This window comes from Mustelus asterias, chromosome 9 (genome assembly GCF_964213995.1).
Source record: "Mustelus asterias chromosome 9, sMusAst1.hap1.1, whole genome shotgun sequence".
Classification (NCBI taxonomy): domain Eukaryota; kingdom Metazoa; phylum Chordata; class Chondrichthyes; order Carcharhiniformes; family Triakidae; genus Mustelus; species Mustelus asterias.
In genome coordinates, this window is record NC_135809.1 from 3,419,959 (window position 1) to 3,442,161 (window position 22,203).

Genomic DNA, 22,203 nt, shown 5'->3' on the forward strand with positions numbered 1-22,203 from the left:
GAGCCACTCAACTAAATGCAGGGTTGGATTCAATCGCAAACCATGTTCAGAGCAAGAGGGTAACTGAGGCTTCGCTGACCAGTCACATTCACAGACAGACTTCACCAGGGTTGAGACATGGTGCTCTGGCGGAGATGGAGAGAGTGCGGCAAGTTCAAGCACGAAAAGCAAAAGCTTTGCGGACCTTTGAAAAGCTACGGGCAACAAGACCCTCTGGAGTGCAAGGCTTGGAGGTGAAACATGTCTCCAACTTTGAAGACTGTGAGTAACCAATCATTTCTCTAATCTGATTTGCTCGATGCCAATTTGCATGTGGTTCCAGAAATAATCCAGAAATTGTTACCTTTGAGCTTCTGCTTCTTAATTTGATGTCCAGCTCCACACACTGACAATGCAGAACCTCTTTTCTCATCTCCAAACACCGAGTCCCTTCCCTACAGCACCTTACTGTGCATACACAGGAGATGTAACAACTGTCCATCCTCTCTCTTCCCCGCCCAAAGCCCCGATATTCCTTCCAGGTGAGGCAATGATTTACTTCTGCTTCATTCCGTTCAGTACTCCCAGCTCCCAAATTGGGGAAGTGGTGGTGTTATGGTATTGTCGCTGGAAGAGAGACTGAGGATAATGCTTTGGGGATCATGGCAGATGGTGAAATCTGCATTGAATAAAAATCTGGAATTGAAAGTCTAATCATAGAGACATTTGTTGAGTGTATTCAGGAGGAATTTCTCATTCAGTATGTGAATGGCCCGACTAGAGAGGGGGCAAAACTTGACCTTTTCTTGGGAACTAAGGAAGGGCAGGTGACAGAAGTGTTAGTGAGGGATCACTTTGGGACCAGTGACCATAATGCTATTAGTTTTAAGATAGCTATGGAGAAAGATAGGTCTGGCCCAAAAGTTAAAATTCTAAATTGGGGCAAGGCCAATTTTGATGGTATCAGGCAGGAACTTTCAAAAGTTAATTGGGGGAGTCTGTGGGAAGGCAAAGGGACATCTGGTAAGTGACACGCTCTCAAAAGTGTGTTAACCAGGGCTCAGGGTAACACATTCCTCTTAGAGTGAAGGGCAAAGCTGGCAGAAGTCGGGAACCCTGGATGATTCGGGATATTGAGGCCTTGGTCAAGAAGAAGAAGGAGGCACATGACATGCAGAGGCAGCTGGGATCAAGTGAATCCCTTGAAGCGTATAGGAGTAGAGTTAAGAGAGAAATCAGGAGGGCAAAAAGGGACACAAGATTGTTTTGGCAGATAAGGCAAAGGAGAATCCAAAGAGCTTCTGCAAATACATAAAGGGCAAAAGAATAACAAGGGAGAGAGTAGGGCCTCTTAAGGATCAACAAGGTCATCTATGTGCGGATCCACAAGAGATGGGTGAGATCCTAAATGAATATTTCTCATTGATATTTACTGTTGAGAAAGGCATGGATGTTAGGGAACTTGGGGAAATAAATAGTGATGTCTTGAGGAATGTACATATTACAGAGAAAAAGGTGCTGGAAGTCTTAAAGCATATCAAAGTAGATAAATCCCTGGGACCTGATGAAATGTATCCCAGGACATTGTGGGAGCTAGGGAGGAAATTGCGGGTCCCCTAGCAGAGATATTTGAATCATTGATAGTCACAGGTGAGGTGCCTGAAGATTGGAGGGTGGCAAACGTTGTGCCTTTATTCAAAAAGGGCTGCAGGGAAAAGCCTGGGAACTACAGACCAGTGAGCCTCACATCTGTGGTGGGTAAGTTGTTGGAAGGTATTTTGAGAGACAGGATCTATAGGCATTTAGTGACGCAAGGACTGATTAGGGACAGTCAGCATGGCTTTGTGAGTGGAAAATCATATCTCACAAATTTGATTGAGTTTTTTGAAGGGGTAACCAAGAAGGTAGATGAGGGCAGTGCAGTTGATGTTGTCTACATGGACTTCAGCAAGGCCTTTGACAAGGTACCGCATGGTAGGTTGTTGCATAAGGTTAAATCTCATGGGATCCAGGGTGAGGTATCTAAATGGATACAAAATTGGCTTCTTGACAGAAGCCAGAGAGTGGTTGTAGAGGGTTGTTTTTGAAACTGGAGGCCTGTGACCAGCGGTGTGCCTCAGGGATCAGTACTGGGTCCACTGTTATTTGTCATTTATATTAATGATTTGGATGAGAATATAGGAGGCATGTTTAGTAAGTTTGCAGATAACACCAAGATTGATGGCATAATGGACAGTGAAGAAAGTTATCTCCAATTGCAATGGGATCTTGATCAATTGGGCCAGTGGGCTGACGAATGGCAGATGGAGTTTAATTTAGATAAATGCGAGGTGATGCATTTTGGTAGATTGAACTAGGGCAGGACTTACTCAGTTAATGGTAGGGCATTGGGGAGAGTTACAGAACAAAGAGATCGAGGGGTACATATTCATAGCTCCTTGAAAGTGGAATCACAGGTGGACAGAGTGTCATTCAGCATGCTTGGTTCCATTGGTCAGAACATTGAAACAGGAGTTGGGACGTCTTGTTGAAGATGTACAAGACATTGGTAAGGCCACACTTGGAATACTGTGTACAGTTCTGGTCATCCTATTATAGAAAGGATATTATTAAACTAGAAAGAGTGCAGAAAAGATTTACTAGGTTGCTACCGGGACATGATGGATTGAGTTATAAGGAGAGGCTGGTTAGACTGGGACTTTTTTCTCTGGAGCGTAGGAGGCTGAGGGGTGACCTTTTCGAGGTCTATAAAGTAATGAGTGGCACAGATCAGCTGGATAGTCAATATCCTTTCCCAAAGGTAGGGGAGTCTAAAACTAGAGGGCATAGGTTTAAGGTGAGAGGAGAGAGATACAAAAGTGTCCAGAAGGAGAATTTTTTCACACAGAGGGTGGTGAGTGTCTGGAACAAGCTGCCAGAGGTAGTAGTCGAGTCGGGTACAATTTTGTCTTTTAAAAAGCATTTAGACAGTTACATGGATAAGAGGGGTCTAGAGGGATATGGGCCAAATGCGGGCAATTGGGATTAACTTCGGGGTTTAAAATAAAGGGCGGCATGGACAAGTTGGGCCAAAGGGCCTGTTTCCATGCTGTAAACCTCTATGGCTCTCGAGAAATTGGGCGGAATTTTACGAGTATTTTTCTAAGGGTCCATCTGGCATGAAAATGGGAGACTTCCTGACCATTGTTTGGGTGAGTTTTCACACCCAATCATATGTACTTAGTCATTGAAAAAATGGGCTAGACAGTTTCCAGCCACTGGAGGCAGTGGGCGGGGCCTAATTTGCCCGACAGCCGGCAGCTCAGAATGGAGTCACAAACTGCACATGTGCAGAAAAAGTACAAAAAAAAGCAGCTCTTCTGATAGAACCCCCACAGGCCAGATATATCCTCCCCCTCCCCCCCACAGACATCAGGAACTGCCCCCCCCAACATTACCGACTCCCTTATTCCCACCCCCCCCCCCCCCCCCCCGGGACCCCCTTGCACAAGGCCCCCACATCACTGAGTGACATGACCCCCTCTCTCCCCTGCCCCTGATCATCACAGAGGCACAATCCCCAACACCCCTTCCGACTTCACCCCCCCTCTCCCTCACCCTCCCACATCAGCACACCTGCAAGTGCTGACTTAGCTTCCCCTTCATGGTAACAAGACAAACGGCATTAAACTAACTGGAATACTCAAACATGACTCACCCAACCTGCAGCTGATCTGCCCTAACAAGGGAGAGATCCATAAAAACCCCAAGGATGGACAGACAGGCAGGCAGTGCAGGAGGAAATGGGCTCAAAGAAGACAACCCCCAGATTTTCTGGTCTGTACGGTCAGTTTCTCTGCATTGCCGTGTGGTCAGTTTCTCTGCATTGCCGTGTGGTCAGTTTCTCTGCGTTGCCGTGTGGTCAGTTTCTCTGCATTGCCGTATGGTCAGTTCTTTGCGTTGCTGCGTGATGGACTGGGCTTCGTTCACGACCCTTTGTAGTTTCTTGCGGTCTTGGGCAGAGCAGGAGCCATACCAAGCTGTGATGCAACCAGAAAGAATGCTTTCTATGGTGTATCTGTAAAAGTTTATGAGAGTCGTAGCAGACATGCCAAATTTCCTTAGCCTCCTGAGAAAGTAGAGGTGTTGGTGGGCATTCTTAACTATCAAAGAGGGTCTAGGACTGGTTGTTGGTGATCTGGACACCGAGAAACTTGAAACCCCCGACCATTATCATCGAATCTATGATTCTATGATTTTCACTTCATCCCCATTGGGCGAGACAGGGGCATGTTCTCCACTCCACTTCCTGAAGTCAATGACTACCTCCTTCGTTTTGTTGACATTGAGGGAGAGATTATTGTCGTCACACCAGTTCACCAGGTTCTCTATCTCTGTCCTGTACTCTGTATGTTTGTATGTCATTCCAGATGGGTGAGAGGAGCTGGGTGAGATGAACTTTGTCATTCATAATTATCTTGTGAGCAGAGGGTGGAATCATGGCTGGAGATCTGTTTATCTTGCGGCTGATGGAAGGTAGGCTTTGTGAGGTTAGCAAAAACAGAAAATGCTGGAAAAACTCAGCAGGTCAGACAGCATCTGTGGAGAGAGAATAGAGCCAGCGTTTTGAGTCAGGATGACACTTCTGCTGTCAGACCTGCTGAGATTTTCCAGCAGTTTCTGTTTTGTTTCAGATCAGGCAGCATGGCGGCACAGCGGCTACCAGTGCTGCCTCACAGGGCCAGGGACCCGGATTCAATTCCCGGCTTGGGTGACTGTGTGTGGAGTTTGCACGTTCCTCCCGTGTCTGTGTGGGTTTCCTCCGGGTGCCCGGGTTTCCTCCCACAATCCAAAGATGTGCAGGTTAGGTGGATTGGTCATGCTGAATTGCCCCTTAGTGTGAGGGGGATTAGCAGGGTAAATGCATGGGGTTATGGGTATAGAGCCTGAGTGGGATTGTTGTCAGTGCAGGCTCAATGAGCCGAATGGCCTCCTTCTGTACTGTAGGGATTCTATGATTCCAGCATCTGCAGTATTTTGCCTTTATCTTTGTGAGGTTAAATTACCAGAAGTATGTAACAGGCTCATACTGAATCAGTAATCTGTTTTACACTGCGCATGATGCTCAGTAGTCTTTTTTATTGACTTCAATCTTGTCCTTTTGTCTACTTACCTATTATCCCAGTCTATCTTGCTGCTTTAAAGAGTTTTTTGAGGAATGAAATTTCGTGGTAAAGTTGTGTTGCAAAGTAGGTATTGGAAATATATTGTAGTGAGAAGCAGTAATTAGCAGAGTTTTCAGACTTGCTGCTAAAGAAAACACGGAAACAATTGTGAACCACTCAGTCTTTGCCCTCTGGCTTCTTAAAAGTAATGTTGCACAGAGACACCTGGGGACACCAATGCTTCTCACTGGCAGTGAAGACCTGTGTTGTTCAATTGTTCCACTTTGTTGCTCAGGAGTCATTTGTTCTTTCGACCTGTGGGAATACTGATTAAATAGAATCCAATTCCACCCCTGTATGAAACAATTATATTGAATAATATCATGCACTCAGGCAGGAGAAAGTCTTCTAATTCTTCTATAGAATGGAAAAGTTCTTGTGCCATTTATCTGGGTTGCAAGTATTGAATTTTTCCTCCAAATAAGAATTTCCTGTCACAAAAACAGAAAATGCTGGAAAATCTCAGCAAGTCTGACTGCATCCGTGGAGAGAGAATAGCACCAAAGTTTTGAGCTCTGATAAAGAGTCATCCTGACTTGAAATGTTGGCTCTATTCTCTCTCCACAGATGCTGTCAGACTTGCTGAGGTTCTCCAGCATTTTCTGTTTTGTTTCAGATTCCAGCATCCGGAGTAATTTGCTATTATATGAATTTCCTGTCAGTGTGTCCACGTGGTGCAACGTGCAGAAGGTGTTAATGAGGGCTAAGGCGGTCACCGAAATCAACGTACAGTGTTATAAATAACTAACAGGATATTCCCCTGTCAAATTAACAATATTGCACGATGGCGTCAAGTAAAGTTTGTATTTTCTGGTTTAATAATCGCGGTTGGATCAGCTGTAGGTGATCACAAACTAACACTGCATTATATCATCGTGGTTCTTAATATTAGTGACCCACACTGTATAAATATTCGATGATATTTGCAACCAAATGCCAACAATGGGTGTTATCATTTTACTGCTGCATTTCTGTGATTGCTGAATTGATTGGTGAATCTTGAAAAAAGGGGACTCTCTCCCCTGCTGGGCTCCCCATCCCCACCCTATTTTACGTGCACCCTGCTGAAAACACACCCGGCAGGGACACGTAAAAGTAAAGTAAAGTTTATTTATTAGTGTCACAAGTAGGCTTACATTACAACAACTGCAATGAAGTTACTGTGAAAATACCCTAGTCGCCACACTCTGGCGCCTGTTCGGGTACACTGAGGGAGAAGTTAGCATGGCTAATGCACCTAACCAACACTTCTTTCAGACTTGTGGGAGGAAACTGGAGCAGCCGGAGGAAACCCACGCAGACACGGGGGGAACGTGCAAACTCCACACAGACAGTGACCCAAGCCGGGAATTGAACTCGGGTCCCTGGCGCTGTGAGGCAGCAGTGTGAGTGTAAAATACTGCCCAAGTTTCTGGCATGGTGCTTGAGCACAACCTTTTGACTGAGCCAAGGTTGCCAACATAGATCACTGCCTTCATGAATGTGTCCAAACTCAAAGTAATTTTGAAATGTTCGACAGAGTTACCACTTACTGGAGCAAAGAGTTCTCCAGGCACAGAATCAAGAAGAAGATCAGATGGGGCGCATTGCATTGGAGTAAAATTCAGCGTGCCTCGTTAAACATTTCAATATTTAATCAATTAGGATTATGTGGATTACTTTTGCAGATCCTATATTGCCCTTTCTATGTTAAACCTTATCATGCACTTCAGCCATATCTGTTTGCCTTCATTGATAACACATGGTTAGAAATGTAGCAGAGCCATTGATTGAGTTGAGTTCACTTTATGACATGTCTTTACTCTGTAAACTATTAGCATGTTTGCAGCTATAAGAGACAATTATTTGTCTAATACTGGAAAGACAAATAATATTTTGTTGTGCGAATGAGATCAGCTCGGGCCCAGGGTTAATAATCTGCCCCAGAGTATCTGCCTGTTGAATTGAAAGATCAGGAGCCAAGGTCATTGGCTAATTTGGAATAATTGGAGTTACTCACATTGGACAATTAAGGGGCCGATGATAACACGTTAATCGGCAGCAACTTGAGGTCTATTTAAGAAATGTTATCATAGAATCCTACAGTGCAGGAGGAGGCCATTCGACCCATCAAGTCTGCACCGACCACGATCCCACACAGGCCCTATCCCCATGACCCCACATTTACCCTAGCTAGTCCCCGTGACACTAAGGGGCAATTTAGCATGGCCAATCCATCTAACCCGCATATCTTTGGTGTGTGGGAAGAAACCGGAGCACCGGAAGAAACCCACGCAGACACGAGAATGTGGAAACTCCACACAGACAGTGACCGAGGCCGGAATCGAACCCGGGTCCCTGGCGCTGTGAGGCAGCAATGCTGACCACTGTGCCACCCACATCATCTATTATTCTTTTTGTTTTTGGTGAAAGCATTTAATCGAACTTCACAGCACAGGAGGCCACTTGGCCCATCGGGTCTGTGCTGGCCCTATTATTTCCTTTTGGCCCTGCAGTTTTTCTTCCCTTCAAATCCACATCAAATTCCCTCCTGTCAGGTATTATTGAATCTTTTTCCACCATCCCTTCAGACCACGCATTGCGGATATTCACTGTAATTTTTAAGTGACTTTTTCCTCCCCATAATAGAGTCATAGAGGTCTATAGCGCAGAAAAAGGCCCTTCGGCCCATCACGCCTGCACCAGTCAAAGACAAATCACTGAAGTATTCTAATCCCACTTACCAGCACTTGGTCCCCATAGCCTTGTATTCCTTGGCCCCACAAGTGTACATTTAAATACTTATTATGAGGGTCTCTGTCTCCATCACCCTTTCAGGCAGTGAGATCCAGACCCCCACCACTCTCTGGGTGAGGACGTATTTCTTCACATCCCTTCTAAATCACCTGCCCCTTACATTAAATCTCTGCCCCCTAGTCATTGATCCCTCTACCAAGGGGAAACGTTTCTTCCTATCTACTCTATCTTTGTCCCTCATAATTTTATACATCTCAGTCATATCCCCCCTCAGTCTCGTCTGCTCCAAGGAAAACAACCCCAGTCTATCCAATCTCTCTTCATAATGTTGAGAGGTATAGATCGGGTGGATTCTCGGAGGCTTTTTCCCAGGGCTGAAATGGCTGCTACGAGAGGACACAGGTTTAAGGTGCTGGGGAGTAGGTACAGAGGAGATGTCAGGGGTACGTTTTTCACTCAGAGGGTGGTGGGTGAGTGGAATCGGCAGCCGTCAGTGGTGGTGGAGGCGAACTTGATAGGGTCTTTTAAGAGACTTCTGGATGAGTACATGGGACTTAATAAGATTGAGGGTTATAGGTAAGCCTATATATAAGCCTTGTTAGGGAGGGACATGACCGGCGCAGCTTGTAGGCCGAAGGGCCTGTTTGTGCTGTATTTTTTCTATGTTCTAACTAAAACTCTCCGACCCAGGCAATACCCTGGTCAATCTCCTCTGCACCCTTCCCAGTGCTATCACATCCCTCCTATGATGTGGATTCCAGAACTGCACACAATACTCTAGCTGTGGCCTAACCAATGTTTTGTACAGTTCCAGCGTAACCTCCCTGCTCGGAAACTCCATGCCTCAGCTAATAAAGGCAAGTATACCATACGCCTTCTTAACCACTTTATTCACCTGTCCTGCAAGGTAGCAGACCAAGGTCCCTCTGATCCTTGGGGCTTCCCAGATCCTGCCGTTCAACATGTATTCCCTTGTTTTGTTTGTCCTGCCCAAGTGCATCACCTCACATTTATCCAGATTGAATTCCATTTGCCACTGACCTGTCCATCTGGTCAACCATATCTGCTCTACAATTTCTCTCAGACTGTTAGGGGGCTATAGAACACTCTAAGCAATGTGATTGCTCCTTCTAGTTTTAAAGTTCTACCCATATGGCTTCATTTGAAGAGTCTTCTCAGATGTTGTCCCTCCTTCCTTCTGTAATTGATTCCCTGATCAAAATTGAGAGACCCTCTCCTCTTTTACCTCCTTCCCTGTCTCGCCTCTCGCCTGAAGATCCTATATCCTGCCAATTGAGCTGCCAATCCTACCCCTTCTCTCATGTCTCATTGACAGCACTGACATCATATCCCCATGTTTTAATTTGTGCCTCAACCCATCTGCATTGTTCGTCAGACTCCTTGCATTTGAGTAAATACCATTCAATCTTGCCAAACTCCCTTGTGCTGGACCATAAGACATAGGAGCAGAATTAGGCCACTCGGACCATTGAGCCTGCTCCGCCATTCAATGGTGGCTGATTTTTTTCTCATCCCCATTCTCCTTCCTTTTCCCCATAACCCCTGATCCCCTTATTAATCAAGAACCTATCTATCTCTGTCTTATAGACACTCAATGACCCGGCCTCCACAGCCTTCTGGCCCAAAGAGTTCCACAGATTCACCACTCTCTGGTTGAAGAAATTCCTCCTCATCTCTGTTTTAAAGGATCGTCCCTTTAGTCTGAGGTTGTGCTCTCTGGTTCTAATTTTTCCTACTAGTGGAAACATCCTCTCCACGTCCACTCTATCCAGGCCTCGCAGTATCCTGTAAGTTTCAATAAGATCCCCCCTCATCCTTCTAAACTCCAACGGGTACAGACCCAGAGTCCTCAGCCGTTCCTCATACGAAAAGCTTTCCATTCCAGGGATCATTCTTGTGAACCTCCTCTGGACCCTTTCCAAGGCCAGCACATCCTTCCTTAGATATGGGGCCCAAAACTGCTCACCATACTCCAATTGGGGTCTGACCAGAGCTTTATACAGCCTCAGAAGTACATCCCTGCTCTTGTATTCTAGCCCTCTCAACATGAATGCTCACATTGCATTTGCCTTCCTAACTGCCGACTGAATCTGCAAGTTAACCTTAAGAGAATCTTGAACAATGACTCCCAAGTCCCTTTGTCTTTCTGATTTCCTAAACATTTTCCCATTTAGAAAATAGTCTATGCCTCCATTCTTCCTTCCAAAGTGCATAACCTCACACTTATCCGCATTGCTGTTGATCTGGGGTCAAATGGACCTTATAAGGCTGAGCTAGTGAGATTTTTGGTAAGGAAATCAAAAGATATGCAGTAAAGTTTGGAAAATGGAGCTGAGATACAGATCAGAAATGATTGAATTAAAAGTGGAACAGGATTAAGAGGCTGAATGACCTCTTCTTGTTTTTCTAAATTCATTTTTCAGCCATCTAGTGCTTGAACCCTCTGGTACTGAAAGGGTGGCTCTGAAGATACCATGGTAACCATGCTTGTATACTGCCTCTCGCAAGTGAGCAGCCAGGATATGAAATGTTCTCTCTCTCCATGGCTTTCACTCCTGTGTCTGGTGACAGAGACCAGGCTGAAAGCTGTGACTCTGTGACGTGGGAAGCCTGTGAGAACCAAACTATCTCCTTCCTCCCCGACACTGTGTTCCACAGCACCTCATTGCTCAATATATTCTGTGTCGGACATCCAGGAATGAAAGTGGTAGGGTAGGGTAGGGGTTCGGGATAGGATTGGGTGGGTTAGGGTAGGGTAGGGTTAGGATTAGGGGTAGGGTTAGTTAGGGATGGTTGGGTAAGGTTAGGGTTAAGGTTAGCTGGGGAGGGTTGGGTAAGGTAGGGTTGTGTAGAGTAGGGCTAGGTTATGGGTAAGGTTAGGTAGGTTTAGGTTTAGGGTAAGGTCAGATAGTGTAGGGTAGAGTTGTGTTAGTGTTAGGGTAGGGTTGGGTTGGGTATGGTACCGTTGGATAGGATAGGGGTAGGGCTGGGTAGGATAGGGGTTGGGTAAGGTAGGTTAGGGTTTCGTAGCATAGGGTTGGGGACAGTTGGGTTGGGTTGGGTTAGAGTTCGGGTTTGGTTTAGGGTTAGGATTCCGGCTAGTGACAGGGTTCGGGTTAAGGTTTGGGCTAGAATTCAGGGTAGGATTAGGGCTAGGGTAGGTTAGGTTTAGGGCTAGGGTCGGGTGCGGTTAGAGTTAGAGTAGTGTGGGTAGGGGTAGGGTTAGGGTTAGGATTAGGGTAGTGTAGGTTGGGTTAGGGTTAGATTTCGGGTTAGGGTTAATGTTAGGGTTAGGGTTCGTTTTAGGATTTGGGCTTGGTCAGGGTTCGGGGTAGGGTTAGGGTTAGGGTTCAGGGTAGGGGTTAAGGTTAGGTTAGGGTTAGGGTAGTGTGGGTTGGGTTAGGGTTAGGGTTAGGGTTAATCACTCACCTTTAATTTTTTTTGATGGTGATGGCGTTGTGATATAAAATGTCAATTTGAAGGTTTCCAGCTCTGACATGCTCTGTAAAGTTATATGTTGAGATATAAGAATGATTTTCAGAACCATTTATTATACAAACATTATTCAAAATGTTAATCTCACTCTTAAAAATTGCAGTGAATAGGATACAAATTGTGTTCGATGGACTGAAGCTATTTCCTCATCTCTGACCATTGCGACAAACACAATGGGAAGGCAATGTGCCAATATTCTCCTCTCACCCCTCACTCTCCTTCATCCCTCTCCTTCCCATCTCTCCCTCTTTTGTCTCATTCCCTCCTTTCTTCCCCTTTCCTTCCCCTGAACCCTCCACCGTTCTCCTCCTCCACTTTCATCTCTCTCACCATCTTCTCTCTCTTCTCTTCTCCTCTCCCTGTCCTCATCCTTTTCCTCTCCCCCACTTCCCCTCTCCTTTCACTCTTCTTCTCTCCCCTCTCTCCTCTCTTTTCTCCCCTCTCCCCTTCCCTCTCTCCTCTCTCCTCTCCCCCTCTCTCCCCCTCTTCCCTCTCCCCTCTCCTCTCTCCCCCTCTCTCCCCCTCTCTCTCTTTCTCTCTCCCCTCTCCTCTCTCCCCCCTCTCTCTCTCTCCCCTCTCCTCTCTCCCCCTCTCCTCTCTCCCCCTCTCTCTCCCCCTCTCTCTCTCCCCTCTCCCCTCTCCTTCCTACATTCACATGGAGCCAGAATAAAAACTGACACATTCAGTCCCTGTGCGAAGCTGTGGAATAGTTGCACCTGCACGTTTGCACCTGACTGCGCTGTAAACTCGAGGGGAAGTACTAAAGTTACAATCCTTACAAATATTACATTCGGTGCTAAACATTTGAAGGAAGAAAATGATTACAGTTTGAAACAGGATTGATCAAAGTGGAAATGGGAACCTTTTCAGCTGAAATAGCATATCAGGAATCTAAGCCTCTGCTTCAGAGTATTGACTGGATTATCAGAGCCTATTGCAGGATAGACGATTAAAAGTGGAATTGAATTACAATTAGAAAAGCAAGCAAACAGCAAGACATTGATCAGTGATTAATAAAGGCAGCTGTTGTTTACTGTGCAACTCTGTAAAAGAGCTCATTACACTAAGTGAACCAGAGAGTCACCTTTCACAATGCTCCTTATTATTCGCTCATTGTGCCTGATAATCATAGTAATATTGAAGAATAATAGCATGTAATTTGTTTAGTTTCCCTTATCAGTTTTAATCTGCTAGTCTGCACCTATTCATGCTGAAACTGACCACAGATAAAACCACATCTGATGTTAAAACTTGTCAGCGTTTTATTTTTCTTCCACCTTTTGAAAGTTTAAGAAAGCAAAGTGTTGTTTCCAGCTATAAGCGACACACAGCTGGAACTTTGCCCACAATAACAACATAGCAGGGCACACACTCAACCCGGCCCAGTCGCTCCACATACCGGAGCCTTGCCCATTGTAGCGCGCAGCAGGAATGGGCACGGCCAGTTAATGCAGAGATGGCAGGTAAAGGGCAAACATGCACATATATAGACAGCATCTATCGAGACAGTGACGTATTCTCTAAAGGACAATCACTGTTGTAATATAGAAAAGGCATCAGGCTAATTTGCACACAGCAAGATCCCACAAGCAGCAATGCGTTAATGGCTAGATCACTGACTTTAATGATGCTTCTTAAGGGATAAAGATTGGACAAGGGCACCAAGGAGAACTCCTTTGCTTTTCTTCAAAATAGTGTCATCGGATCGCTAATATTCGGCAGTTTAGCGTCTCATCCGAACAGCGGTGCAGCAGTCCCCCAAGTACTGCTCTGGGAGTGTCCTCCCGGACAAAGTGTTCACGTTCCTGGAGTGGGATCACCATCTTCTGAAACACAAACCAGAGTGCTACTCACAGAGCCGTGACTGACACCAGAATGGGAGGGAGGCGACAGGGTGGGGGTGCTTATACACACACATGGCCAAACAGCACAATAAAAGAGTCGGTTAAACTGAGAAAGGTAAAGGGCTCCCCCTTTACCTTTTGTAGCTCACCAAGTATTCTCCCAGCTACCAGTGTCAACACAAAAGGCCTGGAATTATGAAATACCACCTTCAGAGACCCATAAAACTCCAAGATAATTACAGATAAGGAAGGCCATTCAGCCCATCTAATCTCCTCATCGCCCTCTCTTTATTCTTTGCCAATTATCTTAAATCTATGTCCTCTGGTTCCTGACCCTGCTGTCGGTGGGAAAAGTTTCTGCTTATTTACTCAGTAAAACCCCTTCATCATTTTGAACACTCTGATTACATCTTCACTTTATCTCCTCTGCTTTATGGAATTTCCAGACTTTCATCTCGGCTAGTCTACCTGGATCTGGTTTGCTCTCTGTGTGGAGAATTACAGCAGTGACAACAGCTTACATTTATATAGCTTGGAAAAGCATTGTAGAGGCCTTCAATTATCCAAAATAGACACCAAGCCAAAAAGAAAGAAAAGTTGTAAGCTGGAGAGACTAAACGTTTGGTCAAAAATGAAGTTCTTAAAGAAGGACATTGAGATAGAAAGTGGTAGAGTTTTAGGGCGGGAATTCCACAACTTGGAGCTCAGGCAGCTGAAAGCATAGAAACATAGGGATAGGCCATTTGTAGATGAGATCACATTCCAGCTCACAAAGCACTCTGCCAGCTACCAGTGTTGGCACCAGAGGGCACGTACCAATTGTAAGACGTCTCACAACACCAGGTTAAAGTCCAACAGGTTTATTTGGTAGCACAAGCTTTCGGAGCACTGCTCCTTCATCAGGTGAGTGGGAGTTGGGTTCACATACAGGGCATATATTGACACAAACTCAATTGCAAGATAATGGTTGGAATGCGAGTCTTAACAGGTAATCAAGTCTTTACAGGTACAGACAATGCGAGTGGGAAAGAGGGTTAAGCATAGGTTAAAGAGGTGTGAATTGTCTCCAGCCAGGACAGTTAGTGAGATTTTGCAAGCCCAGGTAAGTCATGGGGGTTACAGATAGTGTGACATGAACCCAAGATCCCGGTTGAGGCCGTCCTCATGTGTTGGCCATCAGTTTCTGCTCAGCATTTAAAAAAGGAGGTAGACAAAAGGCAGGTAACTATAGGCCGGTTAGTTTAACTTCTGTAGTAGGGAAAATGCTTGAATCTAATCATCAAGGAAGAAATAGCGAGACATCTGGATATAAATTGTCCCATTGGTAAGACGCAGCATGGGTTCATGAAGGGCAGGTCATGTTTGACTAATTTGGTGAAATTATTTGAGAACATAACATGTGCAGTGGACAATGGGGAGCCTGTGGATGTGGTGTATCTAGATTTCCAGAAGGCATTTGACAAGGTGCCGCACCAAAGACTGCTGCATAAAATAAAGGTGCACAGTGTTACGGGTAATGTATTAGCATGGATAGAGGATTGGTTACCTGACAGAAAGCAAAGAGTGGGGATAAATGGGTGTTTTTCTGGTTGGCGATCAGTGACTAGTGGTGTGCCTCAGGGATCAGTGTTGGGACCGCAATTGTTTACGATTTACAGAGATGATTTTGAGTTGGGGACCAAGTGGAGTGTGTCAAAATTCACAGATGACACTAAGATGGGTGGAAGAGCAAAGCGTGAAGAGGACGCTGAAATTCTGCAAAGGGATATAGATAATCTAAGTGAGTGGGCGAGGATCTGGCAGATGGAGTACAATGTTGGTAAATATGAGGTCATCCATTTTCGTAGGAATAACAGCAAAATGGACTATTATTTAAATGGTAAAAAATTGCAGCATGCTGCTGTGCAGAGGGACCTGGGAGTCCTTGTGCAGGAATCTCAAGGAGTTGGTTTGCAGGTGCAGCAGGTAATTAAGAAGACAAATGGAATTTTGTCCTTCATTGCTCAAGGGATGGAGTTTAAAAACAGCGAGATTAGGTTGCAGCTGTACAAGATGCTGGTGAGGCCACACCTGGAGTACTGTGTACAGTTTTGGTCTCCTTACTTGAGAAAGGATATACTGTCACTGGAGGGGGTGCAGAGGAGATTCACTAGGTTGATTCCAGAGTTGAGAGGGTTGGATTATGAGGAGAGACTGAGTAGACTGGGGCTATACTCAATGGAATTCAGAAGAATGGGGGGAGATCTTATCGAAGCATATAAGATTATGAAGGTAATAGATAAGATAGAAGCAGGGAAGTTGTTTCCACTGGCGGGTGAAACTAGAACTAGGGGGCATAGCCTCAAAATAAGGGGAAGCAGATTTAGGACTGAGTTGAGGAGGAACTTCTTCATACAAAGGGTTGTGAATCTGTGGAATGCCCTGTCCAGTGAAGCAGTTGAGGCTACCTCATTGAATGGTTTTAAGGCAAGGATAGATAGATTTTTGAACAGTAAAGGAATCAAGGGTTATGGTGAGCGGGCGGGTAAGTGGAACTGAGTCCACGTAAAGATCAGCCATGATCTTATTGAATGGCGGAGCAGGCTCGAGGAGCCAGATGGCCTACTCCGGCTCTTAGTTTTTATGTTCTTATGTTCTTATTCTGCGTTGCGGTGTGTCCTGAAGGCTGCCTTGGAGAACGCTTCCCCGAAGATTACAGGCTTAATGCCCGTGATTGCTGAAGTGTTCTCCAACAGGAAGGGAACACTCCTGCCTAGTGATTGTCGAGCGGTGTCCATTCATCCGTTGTCGTAGCATCTTGACTCAAGAACAGCTTCTTCCCTGCTGCCACCAGACTTTTGAATGGACTGACTATGTATTAAGTTGATCTTTCTCTAGATCCTAGCTATGACTGTAACACTACATTCTGCACTCTCTCCTTTCCTTCCCTATGAACGGTATGCTTTATCTGGTATAGTGCGCAAGAAACAGTACTTTTCACTGTATACTAATATCTGTGATAATAATAAATCAAATCAAAATTTGGCCCTTTGAGCCTGCTCTGCCATTCATTGTGATCATGGCTGATCACCAAATTCAATATCCTGATCCCCCCTTCCCCCTTGATCCCTTTAGCCCCAAGAGCTATATCTAATTTCTTCTGGAAGTCAGACAACGTTTTGGCCTCAACTACATTCTGTGGTAGTAAATTTTACAGATTCACCACTCTCTGGGAGAAGAAATTTCTCCTCACCTCAGTTCTAAAAGGTTTATCCCTACCCTCAAACAATGGCCCCTAATTCTGGACTCCACCACCATCGGGAACATTCGTTATGAATCTACCCTGTCTAACCCTGTGAGAATTTTATAAGTTTCTATGAGATCCCCTCTCACTCTTCTAAACTCCAGTGAATGTAATCCTAACCAATTTAGTCTCTCCTCATGGCAGACCTGCCATCCCAGGAATCAGCCTGGTAAACCGTCGCTGTGCTCCTTCTCAATGGTGGAGAGATGATAATTGGACATTGACAAGAATTGGAGGAGTGTAGAGATCTTGGAGGTTTGTGAAGCTGGAAGAAGTTATAGAGATCGGGTGGTACTAAGCCATGGGGGGATTTTAACACAAGGATGAAAATTTTAAAATCAGGGTGTTACTTCACCGGAAGCCAATGAGGACAGGAGCGAGGGATAAATGAGACTGGGTGGCAGATAGAGACTGTGAAGAATTCGAGGAGATGAGGTTTATCAGAGAATCCTACAGTGCAGAAGGAGGCCATTCGGCCCATGCAGTCTGCACTGACCGCAATCCCACTCAGGCCCTATCCCCATAACTCTTTGCATTTACCCTAACTAGACCCTCCGACACTAAGGGGCAATTTAGCATGGCCAATCCACCTTAACCACACATCTTTGGACTGTGGGAGGAAACCGAAGCACCCGGAGGAAACCCACGCAGATACGGGGAGAACGTGCAAACTCCACACAGACAGTGACCCAAGCCAGGAATCGAACCCTCGGTCCCTGGCTTTGTGAGGCAGCAGTGCTAACCACTGTGCCACCATGCCGCAGGTGGTAGATGGAAGGTTGGTCAGGAGAACATTGGAATATTCCAGTCTGGAAGTAACAAAAACTCTGTTCAGGATTTTAATCAGATGGCACTGAAACATTTCCAAATATAACCAGGATATGGCCTTCATTGTGAGAGGTTTCGAGTACAGGAGCAGGGATGTGTTGTAACTATGCAGGGTCTTGGTGAGGCCACACCTAGAGTATTGTGTGCAGTTTTGGTCTCCTTTTCTGAAGAAGGATGTTCTTGCTTTCGAGGGAGTACAGCAAAGGTTTACCAGGCTGATTCCAGGGATGGCGGGACTGATGTATGAGGAGAGATTGATGAGGTTAGGATTATTTTCGCTGGAGTTCAGGTGAATGAGGGGGGGGATCTCATAGAGACTTATAAAATTCTAACAGGACTAGACAGGGTAGATGCAGGGAAGATATTCCCAGTAGTGGGGGAGTCCAGAACTAGGGGTCACAGTCTAAAGATTCAGAGTAGACCATTTAGAGGTGAGGAGACATTTCTTCACCCAAAGAGAGCCTATGGAATTCATTACCACAGCAAGTAGTTGATGTCAAAACATTGAGTGTATTCAAGAGGCGGCTAGATATCGCACTTGGGGCGAATGGGATCAAAGGTTATGGGGAAAAAGTAGAATTAGGCTATTGAGTTGGATGATCATCCATGATTGTAATGAATGGCAGAGCAGGCTTGAAGGGCCAAATGGCCTCCTCCTGCTCCTATCTTCTATGTTTCTATGTTTCTATATTTTCATCACGCTACTTTCCCTGAGGAATTGTACAGATTGGATGTCTGTTGTGATGAATGATTTGAACTAGAGGTACACTGGAGTGTTTCCTGACACTGTCACTATAGAGCAAATCATTTCCTGTCCCAGTGTGGTACATGTATATATATTTGTTAAAAGGCTTTGAAAGGTGCAATTGCAATATTGGAATTGAAAGGACAGTTACTTAAGTGTGCTGTACCAAACATGTTATATAAAGTCAACCCCCTGTAAAGGTATGTTTGAAAATGTAAAACCTACAATTAGCGGATTTCATACCATCAGTGTCCCTAGAATATAAAGCTTATCTCAGTCAATGTATGCCATGAACAAAGGGACAACATTGTAGGCATTCTAATGACACGAAAGCTGATACAAGGAATTAATTTCAGGAAATTCTATAGAGGCAATTTCAGACAATGTGGCGGCATTAATTGATGCATTTTGTTTTCTCTTTTGCTTTGATAAAAAGATCCTTTTTCAAAGAAAAGAAAAATTTCATAAACATCTGTGCAACATAAAAGCTGCACCTAATTCTTTGTTGTTTCCTATCCCTGTCTGTGAAGTTTTAAAAAATGTTGTGCCAAATAAACTATACATCTGTCGTTAGTATGTGAAGAATTGAAAGACCAGAATCACTCTTTGCGTAGCTGCCAGCCGCAGCTCAGTGGGCAGCAGTCGCACCCGAGGCCGAAGGTTGTAGTTCCAAGTCCCCCTCTAAAGATTGGAGCACAAAACCTGGGCTGATGCACCCTGCGGGTGGATTGGCCATGCTAAATTGCCCCTTAGTGTCAGGGGGACTAGCTAGGGTAAATGCATGGGGTTATGGGGATTGAGCCTGGGTGGGATTGTGGTCGGTGCAGATTCAATGGGCCAAATGGGCTCCTTCTGCACTGTAAGAATTCTATGAGATGCCACCTATTGGAAGCTAAATCCATCTCACGGCTAGATGTATAAACTCCCACATTACTATTTCAGAGAAAAGCATGGGAGTTCTACGTGGCATCGTAGCCAATATTTATCCCTCAACCAACCTCACTAAATGCACCTGCAACTGCACTCACCTGATGAAGGAGCAGTGCTCCAAAAGCTCGTGCTACCAAATAAACCTGTTGGACTTTAACCTGGTGTTGTGAGACTTCTTACTGAACCCCACTAGAAACAAATTATCTGGTCATTATCGTTCGCTGTTTGTGAGATTTTGCTGTGTGAAAATTAATTGATACATTTCCAACAATACACATGACCACACCTCCAAAAATACTTTATAACAAATAGAGATTGCCTTTTGAGTGAAAAAGTTTTTCCTTATTTCGCAGCGAAAGTGATTTGTCTCTAATATTGTGATTAAGTTCTCTTGTTCTTGATTTCTGTATCGGAGGAGATAGTTTCATGATCTACTCTGTCAAATCTTTGTGTGTGTCTGGGTTATTATGATGTATCAAGTGTGTTCGTTCCATCAACAAATCCTATTGTATCACCTCCCCATGATGATATACATAAAATGAGCACCTCACAGAACTTGACCAAACTATCGGGGACTCAGAGGAGGCCGGGTCCTCAGGCATGTGGCGTAAAGGCCCACTGGTGTGTGGTTAAGCCCTGGTGCCCAAACCAGACCCCCAGCTAAATAACCCCATTTTCTTGTGGGTGTCCTGGGGGAGAAAAAGGTTGAGGGACCAGATCCTGACAGAGAAGCCAGAATGGATTCCTGAGGTGGTAACCTGCCAATTATCAGGCAGCTTTCCAGCAGTTCCTGCAGCTGTGCTGCTACCAAACCGTGCTGGCTTCACCTTTTCCTCTGGATAATATCAGGAATGTCGAGGCTTGGGCAGTTCAGGAACTCCACACAGGCTGTGCCCCCGGGAGGAAGCTCCAGCTTCATGGGTTAAGTTGGCACAACACGAAAAGAAACAGCTACCAGTTACAAACTCTCGCTTGATTGGTGTAGAGTACAAGTGCCAGGGGTTACATCTGATAGTGGGACAGATCATTGTATCCCATTGGATAGCTGTTTCCACCTCAAGCTAGGAAGCTCCCACTTATAGAGTCATAGAAGTTTACAGTATGGAAACAGGCCCTTCAGCCCAACTTGTCCATGCCGTCCTTTTTGTTTTAAACCCCTAAGCTAGCCTCAGTTATGTGCTGTCCTGCCACAACCTGTTTGCTTCAGTGGAACTTATAGAGTCATCTCTCAGCCAGGTGCCTTGCTAATGTACGCAACAGGCAATACAAATCCAACAAAAATGACACCAGGCTTTCGCATCGTAAGCTGGAATGCAAGAATCATGCATTCTGGCCGAACCGATCACCTTCTACAGGTTGATGACTACACAAGACAGCTGTGATCAGCAAAGAACTTCCCAGGCTCAATGTGGACATTGTTGTGCTGCAAAAAACTAGACTTTGCTCAAAGTGGATCCCTTAAAGAGAAACTCTCCACCTTCTACTGACAGGAGAAAACTCAGGAGGCAACATATGAGCACGGAGTGGATTTTGCAGTGAAAAATACTTTACCCACGATGATTGAGATTCTCTCTGGCGAGGAAAACACCTGCTCCCCATGAATGGGGAACAGTTGTGTGGCCTCGCTGGTGGAAACGGAGGCCTTTGAGGCCCACTGGGAGGCTGAGGGCTGGGGGGGGGGGGGGTGGGTGTCCCTTGCACAGTGCCATGCCAGCCTGGCACCTTGGCACTGCCAGCCTGGCACCTGGGAAATGCCCATCAGGCCCCTTGGCCCTACTCATGGGGCGAGGTCTATGGTTGTGGGGCCAGAAGGGGTGGGGCCTACATGGGGCAGCCCAATCGGGGGTGAGGGGGGCCCGCTGCCACTCTGCAATGGGATCGGATGGGGAGGTGTGAGGGGGAGCCCACTGCCACTCAGCAACAGGATTGGATTGGGGGGCCACAATCAGTCTGGGTGGCAGGGGTGCGGTGGGGGCTAGATGCCCATGCATTGTGGGGCCGTGATTGGCCACGGGCCCCACGAATGCTGGGGGGGCGGGGGGGTGGTGGGAGAGCTGGTTCAGGCTGCCTGCAGCAGCAGGGGCCTGACAGCTCTGTCTCTGTCTGCCAGGCCCCTGCTGCTGCTGCTGCACATGTGCAGTATGTGAGGTCTGCATATGCGCAGTAGCTCCCTCTACAGGTTGGCTGGTGAATTAAGCCCTGCCCACTGCCTGCGGCAGCTAGAAACAGTCGACACCATTTTTTTCACGCTAGCTGGGCACTTAGAATCAATCTCGTAAAATCCCCCCCGACTCTTCATACTGCTGTGAAAATTAGGCCTGGCCTCCTGGCTGTCATTTTTTCTTTCCACCAGAATGTGCACAATTCCATCAGTTACAATGGAGCAACATCAGACACTTTCATGATCAGTAACGGGCTAAAGCGAAGCTGTGTCCTGGTGCTAACATGCTTTGGAATATTTTTCTCCATGCTGCTATTGTATACTTTCAGTGACTCAAATGAGGGTATCTCCCTGCGCGCCAGGGTCAATGGCAAGCTGTTCAACTTGGCATGACTGCATGCCAAGACTCAAGTGCACAGTGTCCCAATCCGTGAGTTGCTGTTTACTGATGATGCCACACTGGCTTTCAAATACTGAAGCTCACTTGTAACAGCTCGGAGATCAGATCCCCCAGCAACAAGGAGTTTGGACTGACAATCAGCATCAGGAAGACCAAGGTTATGGTCCACCTTCTGTTGCCACCAATAATCCCATTACATTGGTAATCTCAATGGCTGGTGACAGCTTCAGATAACTTGGATCAACAATTCCCAACAATCTGTCCCTTGATGCCCAAATCAGCACCAGGACTGCCAAGGCCGCAGCTGTCATTGTCAAAATGGAGAGGTTGAGTGTGAACCAACAGTAAATGAAAGTCCCAGGTGTACCAGGCTTGTGTTCTCCGTTACAGTCGCGAGACACAAATAACTTATGCAAGTCATGAAAGTGGTTGAATAGCTTTCACCTCCGCTGCCTCAGCTGAACATCGGGCTTCTCCTGGCAGGACAGAGTGCTGAATGGCTGAGTATGGAATTGCACCAACGTGAAGGGATCTCCAGCAAATCTCCCTCTTGAATCAGCAGCGACTCTATAGACTG

The 22,203-nt window shown here is 45.9% G+C and overlaps 1 protein-coding gene across 1 annotated transcript in view; it reads left to right on the top strand.

Annotated features, from left to right (window-relative positions):
* The window catches only part of LOC144499038 (uncharacterized), a 122,878-nt gene that overhangs the window by 95,491 nt on the left and 5,184 nt on the right, over positions 1-22,203 (top strand). Inside the window, exon 10 of the mRNA XM_078221091.1 lies at positions 22-261. Coding sequence (XP_078077217.1) covers positions 22-261 — 240 coding nt within the window. The remainder of the gene's footprint in view (positions 1-21; positions 262-22,203) is intronic.